Source organism: Ambystoma mexicanum, chromosome 13 (assembly GCF_040938575.1).
Source record: "Ambystoma mexicanum isolate Mex_15411 chromosome 13, UKY_AmexF1_1, whole genome shotgun sequence".
Lineage (NCBI taxonomy): Eukaryota > Metazoa > Chordata > Amphibia > Caudata > Ambystomatidae > Ambystoma > Ambystoma mexicanum.
Window position 1 is genome coordinate 627,887,239 of NC_090938.1, and position 23,900 is coordinate 627,911,138.

The 23,900-nt window shown below is 50.8% G+C and overlaps 1 protein-coding gene across 1 annotated transcript; it reads right to left on the minus strand.

The window, feature by feature from the left end:
* Positions 1 to 5,188: 5,188 nt before the first annotated feature.
* On the minus strand, positions 5,189 to 23,521 carry LOC138521600 (keratin-3, type I cytoskeletal 51 kDa-like). The gene is made up of 8 exons (XM_069634547.1): positions 22,850 to 23,521; positions 20,792 to 20,874; positions 16,389 to 16,545; positions 13,636 to 13,794; positions 13,270 to 13,395; positions 11,315 to 11,532; positions 10,465 to 10,529; positions 5,189 to 6,243 (listed from the first exon to the last, which is right to left on the minus strand). The coding sequence occupies exons 1-8, from the start codon at positions 23,453 to 23,455 to the stop codon at positions 6,146 to 6,148; spliced, it is 1,512 nt and encodes a 503-aa protein (XP_069490648.1). The 5' UTR covers positions 23,456 to 23,521; the 3' UTR covers positions 5,189 to 6,145.
* Between the last annotated feature and the right edge of the window lie 379 nt (positions 23,522 to 23,900).

Below are 23,900 nucleotides of genomic sequence, written 5' to 3' on the forward strand. Positions count from 1 at the left end.
GAGACATGGGTGGGGGCCTGGTGGAGGGTGCCCCTGGTGGCTGGGGGGTGGGGGTGGTGGGAGACATGGGTGGGGGCCTGCTGGCAGGTGCCCCACAGTGCTGGGGGGTGGGAGACATGAGTTTGACATGGGTGGGGGCCTGCTGGCAGGTGCCCCACAGTGCTGGGGGGTGGGAGACATGAGTTGGACATGGGTGGGGGCCTGCTGGCAGGTGCCCCACAGTGCTGGGGGGTGGGAGACATGAGTTTGACATGGGTGGGGGCCTGCTGGCAGGTGCCCCACAGTGCTGGGGGGTGGGAGACATGAGTTGGACATGGGTGGGGGCCTGGTGGAGGCTGGCCCTGCACTGCTGGGGGGTGGGGGTGGTGGGAGACATGAGTTTGACATGGGTGGGGGCCTGGTGGAGGCTGCCCCTGCACTGCTGGGGGGTGGGGGTGCTGGGTGACATGGGTGGGGGCCTGGTGGAGGCTGCCCCTGGTGACTGGGGGGTGGGGGGGGTGGGAGACATGGGTGGGGGCCTGGTTGAGGCTGCCCCTGGTGGCTGGGGGGTGGGGGTGGTGGGAGACATGGGTGGGGGCCTGGTGGAGGGTGCCCCTGGTGACTGGGGGGTGGGGGGGGGGGGTGGGAGACATGGGTGGGGGCCTGGTGGAGGCTGCCCCTGGTGACTGGGGGGTGGGGGTGGTGGGAGACATGGGTGGGGGCCTGGTGGAGGGTGCCCCTGGTGACTGGGGGGTGGGGGGGGTGGGAGACATGGGTGGGGGCCTGCTGGCAGGTGCCCCACAGTGCTGGGGGGTGGGAGACATGAGTTGGACATGGGTGGGGGCCTGGTGGAGGCTGCCCCTGGTGACTTGGGGGTGGGGGGGTGGGAGACATGGGTGGGGGCCTGGTGGAGGCTGCCCCTGGTGGCTGGGGGGTGGGGGTGGTGGGAGACATGGGTGGGGGCCTGGTGGAGGGTGCCCCTGGTGACTGGGGGGTGGGGGTGGTGGGAGACATGGGTGGGGGCCTGGTGGAGGGTGCCCCTGGTGGCTGGGGGGTGGGGGTGGTGGGAGACATGGGTGGGGGCCTGCTGGCAGGTGCCCCACAGTGCTGGGGGGTGGGAGACATGAGTTGGACATGGGTGGGGGCCTGCTGGCAGGTGCCCCACAGTGCTGGGGGGTGGGAGACATGAGTTTGACATGGGTGGGGGCCTGCTGGCAGGTGCCCCACAGTGCTGGGGGGTGGGAGACATGAGTTGGACATGGGTGGGGGCCTGGTGGAGGTTGGCCCTGCACTGCTGGGGGGTAGGGGTGGTGGGAGACATGAGTTTGACATGGGTGGGGGCCTGATGGAGGCTGCCCCTGCACTGCTGGGGGGTGGGGGTGCTGGGTGACATGGGTGGGGGCCTGGTGGAGGCTGCCCCTGGTGACTGGGGGGTGGGGGGGTGGGAAACATGGGTGGGGGCCTGGTTGAGGCTGCCCCTGGTGGCTGGGGGGTGGGGGTGGTGGGAGACATGGGTGGGGGCCTGGTGGAGGGTGCCCCTGGTGACTGGGGGGTGGGGGTGGTGGGAGACATGGGTGGGGGCCTGGTGGAGGGTGCCCCTGGTGGCTGGGGGGTGGGGTGGTGGGAGACATGGGTGGGGGCCTGCTGGCAGGTGCCCCACAGTGCTGGGGGGTGGGAGACATGAGTTGGACATGGGTGGGGGCCTGCTGGCAGGTGCCCCACAGTGCTGGGGGGTGGGAGACATGAGTTTGACATGGGTGGGGGCCTGCTGGCAGGTGCCCCACAGTGCTGGGGGGTGGGAGACATGAGTTGGACATGGGTGGGGGCCTGGTGGAGGCTGGCCCTGCACTGCTGGGGGGTGGGGGTGGTGGGAGACATGAGTTTGACATGGGTGGGGGCCTGGTGGAGGCTGCCCCTGCACTGCTGGGGGGTGGGGGTGCTGGGTGACATGGGTGGGGGCCTGGTGGAGGCTGCCCCTGGTGACTGGGGGGTGGGGGGGGTGGGAGACATGGGTGGGGGCCGGGTTGAGGCTGCCCCTGGTGGCTGGGGGGTGGGGGTGGTGGGAGACATGGGTGGGGGCCTGGTGGAGGGTGCCCCTGGTGACTGTGGGGTGGGGGGGGGTGGGAGACATGGGTGGGGGACTGGTGGAGGCTGCCCCTGGTGACTGGGGGGTGGGGGTGGTGGGAGACATGGGTGGGGGCCTGGTGGAGGCTGCCCCTGGTGACTGGGGGGTGGGGGGGGTGGGAGACATGGGTGGGGGCCTGCTGGCAGGTGCCCCACAGTGCTGGGGGGTGGGAGACATGAGTTGGACATGGTTGGGGGCCTGGTGGAGGCTGCCCCTGGTGACTGGGGGGTGGGGGGGGTGGGAGACATGGGTGGGGGCCTGGTGGAGGCTGCCCCTGGTGGCTGGGGGGTGGGGGTGGTGGGAGACATGGGTGGGGGCCTGGTGGAGGGTGCCCCTGGTGACTGGGGGGTGGGGGTGGTGGGAGACATGGGTGGGGGCCTGGTGGAGGGTGCCCCTGGTGGCTGGGGGGTGGGGGTGGTGGGAGACATGGGTGGGGGCCTGCTGGCAGGTGCCCCACAGTGCTGGGGGGTGGGAGACATGAGTTGGACATGGGTGGGGGCCTGCTGGCAGGTGCCCCACAGTGCTGGGGGGTTGGAGACATGAGTTGGACATGGGTGGGGGCCTGGTGGAGGCTGGCCCTGCACTGCTGGGGGGTGGGGGTGGTGGGAGACATGAGTTTGACATGGGTGGGGGCCTGGTGGAGGCTGCCCCTGCACTGCTGGGGGGTGGGGGTGCTGGGTGACATGGGTGGGGGCCTGGTGGAGGCTGCCCCTGGTGACTGGGGGGTGGGGGGGGGGGTGGGAGACATGGGTGGGGGCCTGGTTGAGGCTGCCCCTGGTGGCTGGGGGGTGGGGGTGGTGGGAGACATGGGTGGGGGCCTGGTGGAGGGTGCCCCTGGTGACTGGGGGGTGGGGGTGGTGGGAGACATGGGTGGGGGCCTGGTGGAGGGTGCCCCTGGTGGCTGGGGGGTGGGGGTGGTGGGAGACATGGGTGGGGGCCTGCTGGCAGGTGCCCCACAGTGCTGGGGGGTGGGAGACATGAGTTGGACATGGGTGGGGGCCTGCTGGCAGGTGCCCCACAGTGCTGGGGGGTGGGAGACATGAGTTTGACATGGGTGGGGGCCTGCTGGCAGGTGCCCCACAGTGCTGGGGGGTGGGAGACATGAGTTGGACATGGGTGGGGGCCTGGTGGAGGCTGGCCCTGCACTGATGGGGGGTGGGGGTGGTGGGAGACATGAGTTTGACATGGGTGGGGGCCTGGTGGAGGCTGCCCCTGCACTGCTGGGGGGTGGGGGTGCTGGGTGACATGGGTGGGGGCCTGGTGGAGGCTGCCCCTGGTGACTGGGGGGTGGGGGGGGGTGGGAGACATGGGTGGGGGCCTGGTTGAGGCTGCCCCTGGTGGCTGGGGGGTGGGGGTGGTGGGAGACATGGGTGGGGGCCTGGTGGAGGGTGCCCCTGGTGACTGGGGGGTGGGAGGGGTGGGAGACATGGGTGGGGGCCTGGTGGAGGCTGCCCCTGGTGACTGGGGGGTGGGGGTGGTGGGAGACATGGGTGGGGGCCTGGTGGAGGCTGCCCCTGGTGACTGGGGGGTGGGGGGGTGGGAGACATGGGTGGGGGCCTGGTGGAGGCTGCCCCTGGTGGCTGGGGGGTGGGGGTGCAAGGGGACATGTGGCTTGGCTGGGGGGCATGGCCATGGTGGATGGGCTGCCTGCGGGACATGCCATGGGGTGCAGGGTAGTCCCCTGTGGTGTGGGATGCCTGCAGAGGTCGTGGAGGGGGTAGAGGGGAGACCTGGGAGGACCCACACTGCCAATTCACGTCTTGAACTTCCCGCACACCCACGTAATACACTACCCCACTCGCACAGGCCCTTTCGCGTGTGGAACCACCCGCGAGCCCCTGAAATCCACGTACCCAGGCCAATCGCGTGTAGACTTTCTCGCGCACCCCTGAAATCCACGTACCCAGGCCAATCGCGTGTAGACTTTCTCGCGCACCCCTGAAATCCACGTACCCAGGCCAATCGCGTGTAGACTTTCTCGCGCACCCCTGTAATCCACGTACCCAGGCCAATCGCGTGTAGACTTTCTCACGCACCCCTGAAATCCACGTACCCAGGCCAATCGCGTGTAGACTTTCTCGCGCACCCCTGAAATCCACGTACCCAGGCCAATCGCGTGTAGACTTTCTCGCGCACCCCTGGAATCCACGTACACAGGCCAATCGCGTGTAGACTTTCTCGCGCACCCCTGAAATCCACGTACCCAGGCCAATCGCGTGTAGACTTTCTCGCGCACCCCTGAAATCCACGTACCCAGGCCAATCGCGTGTAGACTTTCTCGCGCACCCCTACAATCCACGTACCCAGGCCAATCGCGTGTAGACTTTCTCGTGCACCCCTGAAATACACGTACCCAGCCCAGTCGCGTATGGAAACACCCGCACACCCCTGGAATACACGCTCCCAGCTCTGCGTTTGCTGCTGCCCTTTGCGCTGGGTTGGGGATTTTGATGGCTTTTCCCTGCGCGAGAGGCGTTCTTGGAGGCGTAACTGGCGCTGCTGCAGGGTCGCTGCGCCACTGTGCGCCACGGCTGGTTTTGGTGGCTGGAATCCATGAATACGCTGTGCGCGGAAATGGATTTTAGCGCACGCGGCTGGCGCAGGGATTCGCACGCGCACACTGTGCGCCAGCCGCGTGCGCCACTTGTGCGCTGAATTCTATGAATCGGCCCCTTAATGTTGCTTTGAGTTGCTTCTGCGCCATGCATTACTTTATTATAACTGAATCAGAAGTTTCACAGGTGTAATCAAGCCAGAATGCCACGGCTATCTGCACATAGGCTTCAGCGAGAAACTGAGGGCACAGGATCTGCCAGGTCACTACTGGCACTCTGGAGGGCATGACATTTGCCAGGCAGGAGGCATGATCATTAAACCTCAAACCCACCCCGCCCCTCCAGTATTGAGAATCCCAGGCCCACTGTAGGGTGGACACGTACTAGGCGGACGGGTGATCTGAAACTGGCGGCAACGCCGCTAATACCGCCTAGAATTAACTCAAATTAAATCATAGCGTTCCATGAAGCAAAGGGGATAAAGAATACATTTAATTCCAGCTTTGGTATCAGAAAACAAACCTTAGTCTTGTGCATGAAACCGTTTATTTCAGTGAGATACAGAAACAGAAATGGCCAGCTTTCACCTGGGATGCACAGAAGCTTTCTGGCAAAGAGCGGCAGTGACTGAGCTAAAGCCGGCTAGAAAGAAGCAGCATTGTTGTTGAATCGGCAGGATCCCATTTTGTGCTGGCTGTGCTCCATGTGGTCAGTTTGCGAAGAAGGGTGGATATGACGTGTGCTTGGGGTGTCCTTGGATGTTGCAAACTTGCGATTCACACTTTTCATTGTCCAAATGATTGCATCCTTGGTCTTCACTGCCAAATGGTGTGTGCAATGTGATGGAAATGTTCCCTGGGTATGTTCACAATGCCACTTGTACTATCACAAATTTATGATGGTTATTGAAAGCTGAGTCTCTTTTTAGCTTTGGTGAAGTTGACTGTGTACAGAAAAGATATCAAGCAGGGACCATGTCTTATTGCAGCTGCATGCAACGTGTGGCTTTCTAGAAGTTTTGAACTACAACTCCCAAGATCCCCCACCATTGACTATGCTGTCTAGGGCTGATGGAACTTTCAGTGGAAAATAACTGGAGAGCCAAATGTTGCAGACATTGATTTTCCATCATATGTTATCAACATGAAAACCTTGGTTATTGAGAATGCAGTTAGTCCTTGGAAGGACACCCGCTTTTCAATTGCCAATCTCATTATTATAAAACGGAGAGACTGTGAAATACTCTTCGTGTCTCTTAGCCTAGTCAGCCATCTTGTGTGGACACTCCTGTGTCTGCAAACTTGACACACTAATGCTGTTTTTAGAAGCACGATGTTTGTCCAGGGGGCTCTGCGATTCTTTGCACAGATACCAATGCACCCGGAAAGGCAGCAGAGGCAAGGAAAGAGAGGGGGAGATAATGAAGGACTTCCAAGTTCTGGGTGTATTGGCAAAGGTTCCTTGGAAGGGTGGTAGGGAGTATTGCCTATACTTTCTCCTCCACTTGTTGCTCCTTTGTTGACATCACTTTGCCATCGACGATCTCCTGGACAACAGTCTTCACTACTCGAGTTCTCACCGGATCTGAAAATAAAGCAGCAGAAGAGGTAGAGATGAGCCATGGCGGGCAGGAAGGATTTCCACAGAGACAACATGCGATGGATCAATAGGGGGCAGGCAGGAAGGATTTCCACAGAGACAGCACGTGATGGATCAATGGGGGGCAGGCAGGAAGGATCTCCACAGAGACAGCATGCGATGGATCAGTGGGGGGCAGGCAGGAAGGATTTCCACAGACACAGTACACGATGGATCAATGGGGGGCAGGCAGGAAGGATTACCACAGAGACAGCATGCGATGGATCAATGGGGGGCAGGCAGGAAGGATTATGGATCAATGGGGGGGCAAGCAGGAAGGATTTCCACAGAGATAGCCTGCAATGGATCAATGGGGGGCAGGCAGGAAGGATTTCCATGGAGACAGCATGTGATGGATCAATGGGGGAAGGCAGGAAGGATTTCCACAGAGACAGCAAGTGATGGATCAATGGGGGAAAGACAGGAGGAACTTCCACTGAGACAGCATGCGATGGATCAATGGAGGGGGAGGCAGGCAGGAAGGATTTCCACAGAGACAGCACACGATGGATCAATGGGGGGGCAGGCAGGAAGGATTTCCACAGAGACAGCATGCGATGAATCAATGGGGGGCAGGCAGGAAGGATTATGGATCAATGGGGGGGCAAGCAGGAAGGATTTCCACAGAGACAGCCTCCGATGGATCAATGGGGGCTGGCAGGAAGGATTTCCATAGAGACAGCATGTGATGGATCAATGGGGGGGCAGGCAGGAAGGATTTCCACAGAGTTAGCATGTGATGGATCAATGGGGGGCAGGCAGGAAGGATTTCCACAGAGACAGCATGTGATGGATCAATGGGGGGCAGGCAGGAAGGATTTCCACAGAGACAGCATGTGATGGATCAATGGGGGGAAGGCAGGAGGAATTTCCACTGAGACAGCATACGATGGATCAATGGGGGGGGGCAGGCAGGAAGGATTTCCACAGAGACAGCTTGCGATGGATCAATGGGGGGCAGGCAGGAAGGATTTCCACAGAGACAGCATGTGATGGATCAATGGGGGGCAGGCAGGAAGAATTTCCACAGAGACAGCACGCAATGGGTCAATGGGGGGCAGGCAGGAAGGATTTCCACAGAGACAGCATGTGATGGATCAATGGGGGGAAGACAGGAGGAATTTCCACTGAGACAGCATGTGATGGATCAATGGGGGGGCAGGCAGGAAGGATTTCCACAGAGACAACACATGATGGATCAATGGGGGGGCAGGCAGGAAGGATTTCCACAGAGACAGCATGCAATGGATCAATGGGGGGCAGGCAGGAAGGATTATGGATCAATGGGTGGGGCAAGCAGGAAGGATTTCCACAGAGACAGCCTGCGATGGATCAATGGGGGGCCGGCAGGAAGGATTTCCATAGAGACAGCATACGATGGATCAATGGGGGGCAGGCAGGAAGGATTTCCACAGAGACAGCTTGCGATGGATCAATGGGGGGCAGGCAGGAAGGATTTCCACAGAGACAGCATGTGATGGATCAATGGGGGGCAGGCAGGAAGGATTTCCACAGAGACAGCATGTGATGGATCAATGAGGGGCAGCCAGGAAGGATTTCCACAGAGACAGCATGCGATGGATCAATGAAGGGCAGGCAGGAAGGATTTCCACAGAGACAGCATGCAATGGATCAATGGGGACCGGAGAGTGTGGCTCAGGCATCATGAAGAGGCATGGGATGTGGAGAAATGGAGAGCAAGCAATCAGACAGTGAGTAGTTAGGGAAATTATATTTTCGGTAAGTGAATAGGACAGGCTTTTATTAAACTGGATTTAAATATTGGTAATGTGGGCAATAGCATTGTAATTCTGTGTTGGGAGGAACAGGATAAACCCATCTCCTGCTAGGCCACCTCTGTGTGGGCAAATATAAAACCTATATTTCTATGGTTTGGGACTCTGAAATTTACTGATTTTCCTTCTGGCACACCCTGTGGCCCAGCCCAGCTTCACCATCCTGAACTCCAGAGATGTATGCTGGTGCCTCCTTTGATCTTCATCTGAAGTAACCCATCAGCTGATCAGACAATCATGGTGGCAAAACAACAAGAGGCCAGGTGTTCACCAGTACGCCCTCCAAAAGATAGAGAAGCACTTTGAAGAGGCCGGAAGATGGCAGGGGGCGCTATACAAAACACCCACAATATATAAAAGCATTCTTTCTAACAATTATAGGGGTGGTGTGGTACATGCCCCCCATGTGAGCATTCCAATGTACTTCATGTGGACATTCTAACAATGGGACGTCTCCCTCATTGTAACTTTCTAATGTTGGTGCATGTCTCCCACATGAAACATCTGACATGCTGCAGGTCCCCCATGTGAACCACTTCATGATTGTGCACGCCCCAACAAGCTTGCCATGTGCCCCTCTTTTGGACATTCTACGTTGCTCCTTCCCGTCATGTGAAGGTTCCAAGACTGCTGCAAATCCCTCATGCATGCACGTCTGTAGGAATGGTATGATGTGGTGGCACGCACATGATACTAGCATTATCAAGTATGTGCATGTCCTGCATGCACCTATTGTTAAGAAGGGGCCTCACATCCTTACATGGGTGCATCGTGTGATTGTTCTAACATTGGTGCATTTCTCTCATGCAAACACTGTAGCTTCAGTCCCTCTCTGCATCGTATAACGCTGGCATACCCTCTAGGTGAATGTTTTTAACATCAGTGTTTATCTCCATTCCAACCTTGGATCATTGGTGCATATCACTCATGTTAGCATTCACACATTGGTGCATGCCTTGCCCTTGAGCCGCCTAATGATCAAGTATGCCCTCCGCGTGAGCGTGGCGTTCACCTGATCCGTGTCCCTCGTGGGCCCATTGGGTGGCGAGGCTTTCACATTGCGGCCCTATTCTAGTATGAGCATGCAAGCCTCGGTGCATGTACCACAGACGAACGTGTTCACACTCGTGCATGCCACCGATCCAAAGGCTCTGACCATATTCCATGCACGGATGTGAGTATTGAAGGGTTGGTGCACGCCTCACGTGTGAACATTCCATCCTCGGTGCATATCTCTCATGTGGACATTGTGTATTGTTGGTGCATGTTCCTCATATGAACGTTCTAATAGTTTCACATCAGTGCAGGTTGCTAATGTGAACATTGTGACATTGGTGTACGACCCACATGTGAACACTATGCTTATGCATGTGTCTCATGTGAACATCTAAAAAATGATGCATTTGCCTCTTCCATGCATGTATCTTACGCAAGTGAACGGCATAATGTTCGAGTATGTTTGTCATGCCATCAATTTGGGGCTACACGGGGCGTGGCTACAATTCAAACGTTCATATGTGAGTGCATAATATGAACATTCTAAGATCGTTGCCTGTCCCTCAAGTTAGCATTGAAAATTTGGACATATCGAGCAAGAGCAAATTCTAACACTGCTGCATGTATCTAAGCCAAAGAGTCTAACTTTGGTACAGGTTATGTACATGAATGATAACATACCATCACTCATGTAAATGTTCTAGTATTGGGCCAGATCCCTCGGCAGGACAATCTAACTTTGGCGCAAGGACCCCATGTGAAGATCAAGGGCCTGATTCCCAGACCATTTTCCTATGGGATTGTGCCGTTATAAAACACTTCTGTGAATCGCCCCCAAATGTCTTTGCGTCTCCCTGTGTGAACGTTCTAATGTTTATGTCATGTAACTGAAGTCAAAGTTCTAATGATGTAGAGTTTTTTTTTTCTTCTGATTATTAGCCTCAACCCTAACTAGTCGCCAGTCCCAATGCATGGGTGGGTCACCGAATGTAGAGCAGTCCTTCAGAGTAGCAACAGCCATCTGTGGCTAGCCTGATAGCAATGTGTTGCGCCTTGCCCTTCTTCAGGACTCATCTTTAGGTTTGTCTGTATAAGCATGCCCAGTCTCAGCCCCCTCTCCTTGCAAACGAGCAATGAACAGACTCCCCAGAGAATGTGTGATTCAATGAGTGATGGTGAATCCCATTTAAATCGATTCACCGAAATCGATGAAGCCAATCCCGGCAGTGACCTTGCTGGAAGACTGTTCTGTAAGAATGCCTTGGTGGTGGGTTCTCTTAAAGATGCATAGAACAATTGCCTGGGAGGGAAACACAAAGGGCCACGGTGATGCCCTGGCATGAGTATGACTCATGCTCTGAGGGACAGCACTCACCTTTCGATGACTGAGAGCCGGAGCCTGCATCATACCCTCCGGCCCCACTGCCAGAGGACGAGCCGCTGAAAGAAAATCAACACATAAACATGAGTAAGAATGCCCATTTCCTTACAACTAGTGCTAATTTGTGGTGGTGCCTGGTGAGGAATACCCTTTGAAGTGAGGCACTTTAACCACTTAAGTGCAGGAGTGGGCGGAGCCTACAATGATTCCTTATGGGAATTCAGGAAGAGCATACACTCCCTTAGCACTTAAGACTTAAGGGTTTTAAACTATCATCCCTGAATACTCAATTTCCCTTGTTTAAGCAACTTATTTGAGATCCTAGTTCACCCCACTAGTCCCTGCACTCAAAAGTCTACATAGGGTGACCAGACATCTGGGTTTTCCCGGGACAGTCCCTGGAAATTGGCCTCTGTCCCGGAGTCCAGAGACTTATTTGATTTAATTAACTCCGTCCCGGGATTAGATGGGTGGCTGGCTGTGGTCCTGGTTTTCGCCAGGATCCGATACAGAAAACCTAAAATCGGGGCCTGGTGCGACTCTTCCTGTGCGTGTAGGCTTTTCACACCCCCATTCCTCCCCTTTCCCCTCCTTGGTCGATCTCCTCCATGAGAGGAGTGTGCCTGGAGCAACCTACGCCCCCTGCAACAGGCCAGCGACATAGAAGTAGGACTGCAGTTTTATCTGAGTCCTGTTTGTGTTTTTACTGTAGTCATACATACTTCCATGTCTATGATCTGTGAAAGTTATTTATTTATTTATTTTTAAATCTGGTCACCCTAGTCTATCATTGCCTTGAACTCTGCAAATTCACAGCGGATAGCCTGATACGGCCCTTGCTCACCCGCCCTCGCCGTCCAGCAGGCGCCGGTAGGTCTCGATCTCCATCTCTAGTCGCGACTTGATGTCCAGGAGCTGCTCGTACTCCAACGTCTGGTTCTCCATGTCATGACGGATCTCCTCAAGCTGCTCCTCTATCTGGCTGATCTTCTCCTGCAGCTGAGACAGCTGCACGCAGTAGTTGCCTTCGGTTTCTGCCAACGTGTCTTCCAGGCCCTTTTTCTGCAAGTGAAGGAGACATGTAGGGCACATGAAATGACCAGCCGTCGAACAAGACATGGGCTTTTTGCAACAAAACGGACTACTTTCCTTGCTAATAGCATATCCTTGTAGATGCGAATGTGTAACTAAAAAGGCTAACCTATGGATGAGAAGAAATATCCCCTTCCATTTTAATTTATTATTTATGTATGTTTACATGTATTAAGCGCACTATACACGGAGGCATCAAAGCGCTGGTCACAACATAGTCAAGCAAAATCAAATGTCAGTCCATCATGAAATCAAGCATAGAAGGGTGAGTTTAGAAACAGCAAGTGACACAGTGACACATACAAGAATAAGCAATGCCAAGAGAGACTTAGAGAGAGAGAGAGAGAGAGAGGTGTGAGTAACAGGTGCACTGTGATTTCCTTGCAGAATATTCACCACACACATTTTTCAGTGCAGAATATTCATCGCCAAAACTGACTGACAATATATCATTTTAAAGAATGTGTAGATGATAGGGGAAAAGGGGATCATGTTTTTTTTTTGGAGGGGTGGGGGTTGATAGCTCAAGGGAATGTGCCGGGAGGATAGTTCAGCGGCAGCGTGTGCGTCTTGGAAGCAAGACGACACGAAGCAACACAGGTTCGATCCCCTAAGACACACAAAAAAAAACACAATTACGCAACTAAGAAAAAAAAAACAATTCTTCTAACAGCGCCTCGATGCCTGCGGGCTGTGTGAGCGCTTTATAAATGTAAATAAAATTTTAAAAAAAATAAGAATGCTGCAGGTGCAGACAAGAGAGTTGCGGGAGATGGGGACGCTATATAATCATGCGGAGGGGTGGAGATGAGGAGATGATGTGGCGACGGTATGGAACATAAGGTTTTGCTTTCCTATATAAGTATAAGTATTTACAGTAGGGTGACTGGTTAGGGTTCTCTTAGAACAAAGAATGGGAGAGAAATTCTACCCCCCAACCACCACAGTTTATTTTCTGACGTCCCACAACTGCCCCAGTCAACTCCTTCGAGGCCGGCCAATGACAGAATGAATGAAAACTGGGAGGAATTAGTGCAATGGTTCCGGCATGGGTGACAGCCTGTGTGTGGAATGGTGGAACCAAGGCTTCAGAGAACTGCTCTTCTCCGTCTCCCGAACTGAGGCTTGTGTATCCGCGCCTGGCCTTTGCTTGGGGAGCCCATCATGGGTGGCAGGATTGCCGTGCTTGCAGTCTACTGCCCTGGTTTTAGGTCTACCCCTCGCTTTTGTTTACATAGAGGTTTCTTGTCTAGTTTTCCAAATTGCAATTGCTCTTCCAGTCCACCTCATATGTTGTCCAGATGGTCCAACAAGACGGATCTCCAGAAGAATAAGGACGTACCACCTGCTTCCCCATGTCTTGGGTGGGCAGGTTGGTGCCTAGAATTCTAATGGACAGGGCGGACCACTATATCAAAAGCATTACTCTAGAAAGACTACTGCGGGCCCGAGAAGACCCACTGTGGCAGGCCGAGAGAACAGACAAATTTGGGATGTGGACGAAGCAGTCGTTCTTCCTTCCGACATGTGTGTGATGAACTCTGGGCTATTCAGCCATTGCGACTTTACCTACATATGGAGCCATTACTATTGGAATTACTGTGACCTCAATGGGCTTCAGCATATTCAAAAAGTTAAGACCTTGGGGAAGGTTCCTCCTCCATGCTATGTCCTTTAAAGGTATATCTGTCGTGTGGAAGTACTCACCATTGCAAGCGCCGCCTGCAGCTCGATCTCCAAAGCCTGCATGGACCGCTTCAGATCCGAGATCTCACTCTTGCTTGACTGCACCTGTTCGACCCCGGTGGAGATCTCTTGCTTGATGTGTTTGCTCTAAGGGAGAACATTGACATGAGAGGTTTTCATAACCTCAAGGCACATCAAACCCACCATCCCATTGAGACATGCACTGATCTGAGGAGACAAGCTGAGCTATGCAGAGAGAGTGATGTGTCAGGTCAAAACCCGAGATGGGCGAGTCTCGAAACTTCCAGATTTCTCGGTGGGTTAATCCCTCTCAATTATCCGTGATAAACCCAGGGTGCAGGTCTTGGGGTTCCCTTTAATACCTACCGCCTCAAGGAATTGTTCTTCGGCCTCCTTGCGGTTCTTTTCGGCCAACTGCTCGTATTGGCCGCGCATGTCATTCAGCGCCTTCATCAGGTCTATGCCAGGGGCAGCGTTCATCTGCACGCTGAGCTCTCCTTGGCCCCCTTGGAGTCCCTTCATCTCCTACAGGGAGAAGTGGCATAGTGGGTGCATTAAATTCAGTTAGGACAGAGGCAGCATTGCAACTGATGGACATATATTACACTACAAACACAATCATTCATCTTGGCTGTTTATAGTGGTTTCACCATGCAAATTATTAGCCATCAGACTTAACCCCTTCCCTGCCAGGGAGTATGTGCAACCGTACGCCAGCGGTTTCAATCGAAGCCTCATTGGCATGTATTGAGATTCGTCACATATTATGATGTCACGCAGCCACTTTAGGTACCATTAATGCTGAAGTGATAATGTGCCATGAGGGCACTCATCGAGGTAAGCACAAATACAGAGATTCCCCATGGTCTCCCTAAATGCACATAGCGCCAACCAACTCCATTCGGACAGACTTAGCTCCGAAAAGCAAATTCCATACACATCTGTTCACATCTGTTCCTCGCTAGAAAGAAGACTGACGCATATTCTGAAATGTGAGGCCTACCTCCACGGGGCATAGGCTCAAATCTGCGAGCTAACCTTGGTGCTGCACAGTGCCGCACATGCGCAACCCGCAATGAATGTAGGTGCGCCCGTTCCACTGGACGCACTAATTCAACTGCAACGTTTGGATCCCCAGATGGTTTGAATCCATAATCATGGGTGTATACAGCATAAATATCTGGAGAGCTGCAGGTTCCAGACCCCTGGACTATTCAAGTGCTGAAGTAGGGAGTGTCCGAGATCGGGTGCACTCCCTCCAGAGGCGTTTCTATGAGGGGCTGAGGAGGCTATAGCCCAGGGTCTTTTGGTTGTAGCCCCGAATAGAAGCTCAGGGGCTACAACCAAAAGGCTAACTAGCCCGGAGTCCTGACAGCCCTGACATTAGCGTAGCCCCAGATCTTTTCCAGGCCTAGCAACACCCCTGACAGCCTCTATGAATGTTCATCAATCAGGCTTAAAGGCAGCGTCTGCCTTGAAACAGTAATGGAGGCCTGCAGGGAGCAGCGGCCTCCACCCCCGTGTTCACTTACACTGTGCACGTGATCTGCAAACAAACATTGGCAAATCCACCGGGTTCTGGCTCTGATAGGTGAGTAGCCCCGTTAAATGACCCAATAAACCTCATTCTGTGACTAAAGGACTGCAATAAAGTCCACACCAACAACCACAACCATTAGAGCAAGCTACACAAAACAGGCACACATTACCAACAAGACACTAAAACAAAACAAGCACTGCTCTGTCAGACCTGGGACATATGTGGCTAGTTCCTTTAAATTGACAGCAAAGTCAACCAATTGCAGGGAAACAGAATATGAACATTTCAGGAAATCATACTGAAAGAAACAAACAAAAGAGGTTCAGGGGGGGGGCATCGGCACAACACTAGGGCCCGTGTGTAGTCATACACATTTTCCATCTCTAAATCTGCATACCGATATTTTCCTCTCTGCTAGGTGTCAATAAAGAGATTATAAGCCAAAACCAAGAATGCAGCTATATTTAATGGCATACTGCCAAAATCGCCCTTAGGTTGCAGGAGTAGCTCTCAGGGGATTTTAGTATGTGCTGACATTTGAAAATGGCTCCAGTTCTGGTTTGCAGTGGCGCAATCAAATGTTTTTGTGGACTGGGCTGTAGTGCTCAAGCCTGCTGGTTCACCCAATGTGATTTGAGTGGTTCAGGGTCGTGAGAGGGCTCAGTGAGCCACTGGGACCAAGCAAGTTTTTATAGTTTGGTCTATTAGGTGGCGCTTGCAGCAGCTATAAACCCAAACTATTGCGTTAGAGAACAGCGAGGGAGAAACTGGCGTATGAGGAGAGACACAACTCTCCTAAGTGTTGTTTAGTAATTTGCCCACCCATTGACTGCACCTGGCCATGCTAATCCCTGTGGCCATTCCCACCCATTTCTTACCCCTTTGACCCAAAGCACATCCCCCTGGGGCGTCTTTGAGCTTGCTTTAAACAAGTCTTACCATCAAACTTTGCAGGTGTTTTTTTTTTCCAAAGCAGTCTTCGGAGCATCAATGGGATATTTGGAGTTATAAACGTGCTACTCTTGTAATCAAAATATCTCAACCAGGTCTGCTTTCAGGCACTTGATTTATAAGCACTATGCATGTCCTTCGTTGAAGTCATGTTAAACACAAGCATTGGCAAAGCCGACAATTTTGGCTTGTGCATAATATTAGGCATTTGCCAGGCACTGCTATTAGATGCCCAGGTACTCACACTATTTTTGCTCCTACTACCATCAATGGGCAGTTAATACTACCATGGATGATGTGTCTGGCAGGTGCCTTTCCCATGCCTACACAAAAATCCAAGCGGTTGGTATTGACACTGCTTATTTTTAAAAAGCCGCCTCCCATAGACACCACTTGGGTGAGACTTCCTTTGAAAATCACAACGTTTACATGTCCACAGGCAAAACAAACTTAACAAAAATACTTGTTGCATGAAAGAAATTCGATGCTGCAAGTTTTATGCAAACTCACACCCATCCCCGCCACCCAATAATGGGAGTATTTGTTAAAGGGAATCATTGGTTAAACTGGATGATTTGTTTTGCCTTTTGTTGTTGTCTTGGATTAAAAGCGTGGCCTTAATTCTTACCTCCTCGTGGTTCTTCTTGAGGGCGGCCAGCTCCTCCTGCATGCTCTCCACCTGGGCCTCCAGGTCGGCCTTGCACAGGGTCAGGTCGTCGTGGACTCTGCGCAAGCCGTTGATGTCGGCCTCCACGTTTTGGCACATGAAGCGCTCGTTCTCATATCTGGATATGACAAAAGAATGAGAGGCGTCAATTCCGATCAACATGAACCAGAGGCGTAGCCAGGATAGTCTAACAAGTGGGGCCTGAAGCTAATGTAGTTGGGCCTACTGCAGTGACATTAACATCTGTAAATTCCCACACTGTTTGCCTTTGAATTCAGGGAGTTGCCGTTTTCTTTCTCTTTCACAGTTTAAATTTAGGAGCACTACAAGTCCCAGAAGGACCGGATGGCCTCGATGCCCATGAGCTGTTTGTGCGCTATATAAATCTAAATAAATAAATTATTGGAAATGAAAACTTAAGAGCTCCATATATTCGAACGAATGCCTCCTCCCCGACTCAAATACATTTAAAATGCGTTCTAAAAGATCCCCCAGAAGGCCAATTTATGACATATAAGTAAGTCATAGTTTGCTGTGAGGAAACGCAAGACGGGACAATGACCTTGGCCATAACAGCACAATAGCTGTCCGACCATCAAAAAGAAAAAGAATATGGGACGATGTGGGGCATGCACAGACTCCCTTTGAGTGGTTAATGGGGCAATATTATATGTCAGACTGAGCATAGCCAATGGCGTCTGTTAATGGGAGGAGCCGTCCAAAACATCTGATGAGCGGCATGTTGCAGGGTTGCGGGACTGCAACCTTTGGCTTTCCAGATGTTTTGGATTGCAACATCCATCCGCCCAGACCAGCCGGGTCAATGGTAGAGAATCATGGGATTTGTAGTATAAAACAGCTGGAGAGCTGCAGTTTGCAGATCCCTGTGGACTCCTTCTATGTGTATCGAACCCCTATACATTGCTGGGTGCATCTGCATGTTGACACAATTATTTCTGTATGTTCACATAACTAGGTATATGCGCTCTCTTGATAAAATGTTATAATTAAAGCGCTGCAAGGCCGATGCATTGCCTTTTTGTTTAATGCAATTACTTATTGAACTTGCCCGTGAGATTAAGGGATTTAAATACTGGAGCGTTTTCTCCCAGCCGCAGAAGGGATTTTGAGCATAGTTAATACGGTATCTAGTCAATTGATCTAAAACCATTCCATCAAAATGTTTCCATCTAAAAAGTGTCCATCTAATGCAACCTTTTGGGGTGTAAAGGGTTAATTTTTGTTCAGGCGTATTTTAAAGGGTAAAAAACAGGGGTTCGCTGGGACCCCCCCCCCAAGAAAAAAAAAATGCATTAGATGGAAATCTTTTAGATGGAAACATTTCGAAGGAATGGCATTAGATGAAATGGTTTTAGATGAAATTACCATAAACCGTTAATACATACTGCTGCCTCGAGGAACAGCCGCGCAAAGCACGTTATATATATATATATATATATATGTACATATATATATATATATATATTTGTACATAATTTAAGTGGCAAGCTGCTAGCCAGCGATAAAAATTCACTTGCCCCCTTCATTCTATATATAAACGGAGCACACCATTTCTTACTCACCAAGAATCAAATATCACTAGCCATATCTAGTGGCGAGTGCATATTTTGCACCCTGGATAAATATATAGATGTATTTATATCCATCCATTCATCTATTTATCCATGTGTCTCTCCATACCTAAAATAACATGCGTCTTGCAGGGAGTAACAGTAACGCTTACTGCCTATAAGAAGTAAAGTAGTGCTGTAGTGTGAGTTAAGGTTTCATTTGTAGTTGGATGGGGTTTGTTTACAATTGAGAAATAATGAGTTTGGACAGTTTGCAGTTAATGTCGATATTTCAATGTTTTTAGACTTGTCTTACCAGTGTTAAAGCTTTTATTGGTAGCAACCTCCTCCCCTTGTAAGCCAGTTCCATCGTGTTTTTAAAGTGTGGAATGGTGATGGAAACGTCGAAGGGCCTTTGGTTTTAGGTGATAGACGTGGTGTTTTTTTCATGGAAGAATTTTTAGGTTTTGATTTGTGATTTTCATTTTTTTTTAAAAAACTAAAATCATTCTATTAAAAATGAAGAGACCACTGACAATGTTTTCCAATGGACAATATAAAAGCATTTGAAACTGACTCGTGACCGACCCCGAAATATAGAGATATTGTGACATTCTCAAAATTGAGAGACTCTTTTGTCGAGCCTGGTTGTGAGCTGGTGTCTTCATGTGTTGAGCGTGTTGTTTATTTTTGTGCCACTGTCGTTTTTGGGATGTATTATGCATATATATTTTATTTGTACCACGCCTTTATACTGCTCACCCTTTGATAACGCGCCCTTCATAAATACGTGTTACTGTTACTGCTACCTGAGAATTCACTGATCCAATGTCTACATTTTCTGATTTTACACTTTGAAAACACCCAGGAAGCACCCCCACTTTGGTATAAGGTGCCAATTTGGTGAAGTTCATGTAGAAGAGGTCAAAACACAAGACACAGAAGAAACTATTACCTATAGTGCGATATATTATCACTGGTCAGAGTGTGTAAAGGTGAGTGCAGAGAAATGAGTGGGAAATCGCACCATCTCCACAGAGGACCAGAGAAAAATGCGGTCCCCTTTGTGAGATGGTTGGGCTTGTCCATGCACTTTGTAAAGTAATTCTGAGTTGGTGTGGAGGAATGAATGGACTGTGGTGATGGGCATACCTCTATGCGGTGCCACAGAGATCAACATACATATATATCACGCTCTGAAACACGTGTGTATGAGCGCGATACAAATAAAATATCATATCATATCATACATGCCCAAGTTGTTTAATTTATTTGAATGTTTAAAGTTTGGTAATGTACGGTTTTTGTTCTATACATACATTTTCCTTGCTTTGCCATGTAGACTTAAAGAAGGACCATCGTCTCGTCATAGGGCCTTCAAATATTACCTTCACAGGGATCAAAATTAAGATTGGAAGATTGGATAAGCAGGCGCTAAAGCAGCTCCTTGGTATTTTTCATTAACCAGTGACTAAGAGCTACCACTAGGGAGCAAGGAGCTACTACACAGCGTTCAGCAAATCTGACTTTCACATAAGATGGAAACTTAACATGTCCATTCTTTATAAACCCTTATGCTTTAAGCCAGGCTTTTATGCAAGTCTATGCAAAAAGGACGAGCATACTCATCCTTGGCACTGAAGGGGTTAAATTCATGTAGATGTGTCCTAATGCTTATCTATTGATTGTCCCAAACGCAGAGACTTAATGCCGCATAGGTATGTTTGCTCTGCATCAGTTGGCCTGGGGAGCCAAACGTAGCTCCTGGTAGTGGTTGATGTCAAGCTAACCAGGCTCTCTTAGCTCCTAGCACCCCTCAATTTCGAACCCTGCCTTCATCACATAGAGCAGGAAATACAGCTTTTAGTAATGTGCTGTTTATACGTGTAGCATGAACCAGGCTAGCTACTAAGTGACTGCAAGAGACCGGTTGCACTGCAGCTTCCCCCTATATAGAGACCGGTTGCACTGCCCCCTATATAGAGACCGGTTGCACTGCAACTGCCCCCTATATTTGTATTTGTACTTATTGATGTTTATATAGCACTTTTAACCAAAGCGCTTTAGAGAGAACAATATATAGAAAATATAGAATAAGCAATGCAGAACGATGCTCAGATTCAGTACCTATATGAATACGCCCCAGAATGGCGCAGGCACGCTTTGTTACAAACCCCTGATCCGAGGCCCAGTATATACCCCTACCCTTTTTAGGAGCTAAACACACATTTTTATGTCATTATTTTAGGTGTTTCATCTACGGCAAATCTCCCCCTAGGAAGCTGCAGATGTCTGTGCATGGGCCACAAGACCGCCCTAGAGACATCTCAGACATGGGGTGCTATGCACCGAACAGCATGAGGGGGCCGTCTACTTGAGACATGCAAAGCAGGGTGTGATGAGGAGGGGACGGAAGCTATCAATTGCGACGCCACTAGACTGCACTCTCTACAGTAGCAGTCAGCCTATTTTATGTGGGTTGCCTGTGCATATTCACGTTATATTACACAGATTTAAAATTAAGGAAACAAGTAGGTAAAGTCATTTGTCAAGAAACACCCAAGGTATTGGTAAAATGCTTCTGCTGGGATTAGAAGACATCTCTCCAGTTCCGACAATCTGCAATTTGGACACCGACCACATCTCCTAAATTGCAAGACCCTAGAATGAATCCGAAACCATCCAACTTCCAGCCACCAACCTACAACTGATGAGGGATCTATCCCAGGGACAAGAGGGCTTTGGGGTTAGAGGGCCGCAGTGGTGGCATGGCTCCTGGGTAGCCCTACTCACTTCATCTTAAAGTCATCCGAAGCCAGCCTGGCGTTGTCGATTTGCAGGAGAGCTTTTGCATTTTCAATGGCCTGAGCAATGATCTGCAAGAGAATAAGAGGCAGAGAGAGAGAGAGAGAGAAAGAGAGAGAGAGAGTTGGGTTGCTAAGGAGAAATTGACAGAGCATTCTATGTGCAAAATGCATTCATTCAGTAACCAAAAAAACAACAGCAAATTATCAGCCAGTAAAAAGAGCCGGCATTCCTTTTTATTTCAGTGTCTTTTCAGAACATTTTGGAGTAATTCCTGATTGACCAGGTGCCTGGTGACCCGTGTTAGGTCATGCTAACAGGCACACGCAGTTAATGACAGTTCAAAACCCCAGTGCCACAGCGACCCCATGCTTTCTTTTACAGCAAAACTACAATTTGGTTCTTTAGTCCAACTGATTCAATCGAAAGAAACTTACACTACAGACTGTATCAAATTGTTAAACAGAAATCCCAGACTAGAACCAATGTTCTAGTGGGACTGAGCCCCGCCGCTGCCATCCATTCCACCTCCCTGTGCAGTTAGCTGACACATACCTTATTTTTTCAAATTCGTGGTGTGTTAGATTACCCACATACTTCATTTGGAATTTAGATGTACCCAGGCTCAGACTAGCCCAGTGGCAATAGGACAATATCCGGGAGGATAGCTCAGCGGCAACCTGCTTGCCTTGGAAGCAAAGTGACACAAAGCAGCACAGGTTCGATATCCAGTTGTGCGCTTAGAAACCTCTGGGTATTGCGTTATAAATAACCTATCATACCAAAGTGCAGACCCACCACACAAGCGTTTTGAGGATTTTTGGTCAAATTTGGCCAGTTTGAGAGTCTTTCCACTGTGCGGCGAGTAGTGTTTACCACTGTTACTGAGGAAAGATTCTTTATCATAAAAAAGACACAATTTGCAGCACAATTTAGCAAAACACTCCCAATTGGGTACGACTTAAACTGTGTGTCATAAAAGGGATGATTTGGCATTCGTAGTCGATTTAGGCACCCCTACACACCTTTGTATTGCCCAAAATGCACAAGCATTCTAGACTCTTACCAAATGTCCCATACGTTGGACTTTGGTCCCAAGAGGGCATTCACCTACAGTGCTTTGAGATCATACCAATGGGAATAGGTGCTATACAAATGACACATTACATTACATTTGTGACTGGGGCCCACTTTTTCAATAATGCCAGAGCCAATTTTATGGGCCAGACTGACCCTGGATCTATGGCCAAAATGGGCAAATCAGGCTCGTAATGGCTCTCCAAAACGCACTTGAAAAGCAGCAGTGTCACTGCAGCGACAAGGGGTTTATCACAGCAGTTTCTTTTTATACGTTCAATGCAGCTATGCTTTGCAACTCAAATCTCACAATAAAACCCTCGAAAGGATCACTCAACACAGCTCAGTGCTTGTCTTAGCTAACTGCAGGTCTGTCGTCACTGTCTATGCTTCTTTCGCATTGGCAGGGCAGAAATTGGAAAGCCTGTCCATTGGTCATCAAAAATGTATAACAGAGCCGGAAGGAAGGCTCGTCTATGGGAATAGAAAAGTGTGCAGACAGTTAAGAAACCACATTGAGAAAAACGTGGACTTTGTTTCCAAGTGGGAGGAAACCCCAAAGTCGATTTACTGTCCGGCTCTCTACGCTTGCAACCTTTCCTGCCGCTTTCTTGTGCAAAGCACTGCTTTATCCCCGACATGTGCAGTGTGCATTGCGCTCAATTCGGAGTTAAACTTTCCATGCACATACTGCACTGAGCACATGTGCAACTTCTAACACCGTATTGGAGCGGAAATTACAAGTTCCCAACATAATTATAATTGTTCTTTTGTAATGTGCGTAATACCCGAGCGGGATTCGAACCGGGGTTGTGCTGTGCTGTCTTGCTTCCAAGGCAAACATGTTACCCCTATGCTAGCCCACCTCCCCAGACCTATACAAGTTTGTCATTGCCTGGATACACATTCCAGCTGTCTTTTAGAAATGATGATGTTTTAATAGCGAACAGGGAATAGAAGTTGTCCTACCTTTTTTTTTAGATCTTCCATGATTGGGTAATATTTGCTGTAGTCATTTGCTCCTGCTCCCGCAATGCCTCCAGGCCGGTGCTTTTCATACCATTCCTTAATTTTTTGCTCCAGTTCATGGTTGCCATCTTCCAAGGCATTCACTTTGTCCAGGTAGGCGGCCAGACGGTCATTGAGGTTCTGCATAGTCTGCTTCTCTCCAGCCCCGAGAAGGCCGTCACCACCCATTCCACCACCAAAGCCCCCGCCAATACCGCCACCAAAGCCCCCACCAGCACCACCACCACCACCACCACCACCAAATCCTCCGCCAGCACCACCACCAAAGTGGCCTCCACCTCCAAATCCGCCTCCTCCACCATAGCCAACATCCATGCCACCAAAGCCATGGCCTGTGCCTCCACCCATTACACCAAACCCTCTGTCACCAAACCCACCACCACCTGCTCCACCGCCAAAGCCTCCACCATAGCCTTCACTGAAGCCTCCCCCTCCACCGTGGCTATGCAAGCCTCCCCCTCCACCGCCGCTTTGCAATCCCCCAAAGCTGCCTCCACCGCCACCCACTGAAACCCTGGTGGAGCTACTGCTTCTCTGGAAAGACATGATGATCGGGATAAGCTGTTGCACCTCAAAGTACCGCCGAGGAGAAGGATGGTGGGTGCTGGCGAGACAGCGGAATCTCAAAGCCTTTATATACAAACCTTCGTGGGTGTTTCATTTAGAAGAGCAAACTGTCAAATCATCAGTTTTTGGCAAAACAGACTCTGCTTGAGGGGCAATTAATTAAGTATTGAGCCTTATTTGGCGTATCTGTTTCTCATTAAATTGTACGATGCCTCAGGGTTGTGTACAATCATCCCCTGGGAGATAACGCGGGTGGGGCAAGGCTAAGCATTTACTTTAATTATTGCAATCTTTGAATCATGTCTGATGCATGCATTAACCCCCTCCCTGGAACATCTCCGGTACAGCTGGCAGCAGTCACCCGTGAAAGCTACCCATGGTCGAGCTGGTACAGCACATACCACTTCTGCAATGGAGCACGGTC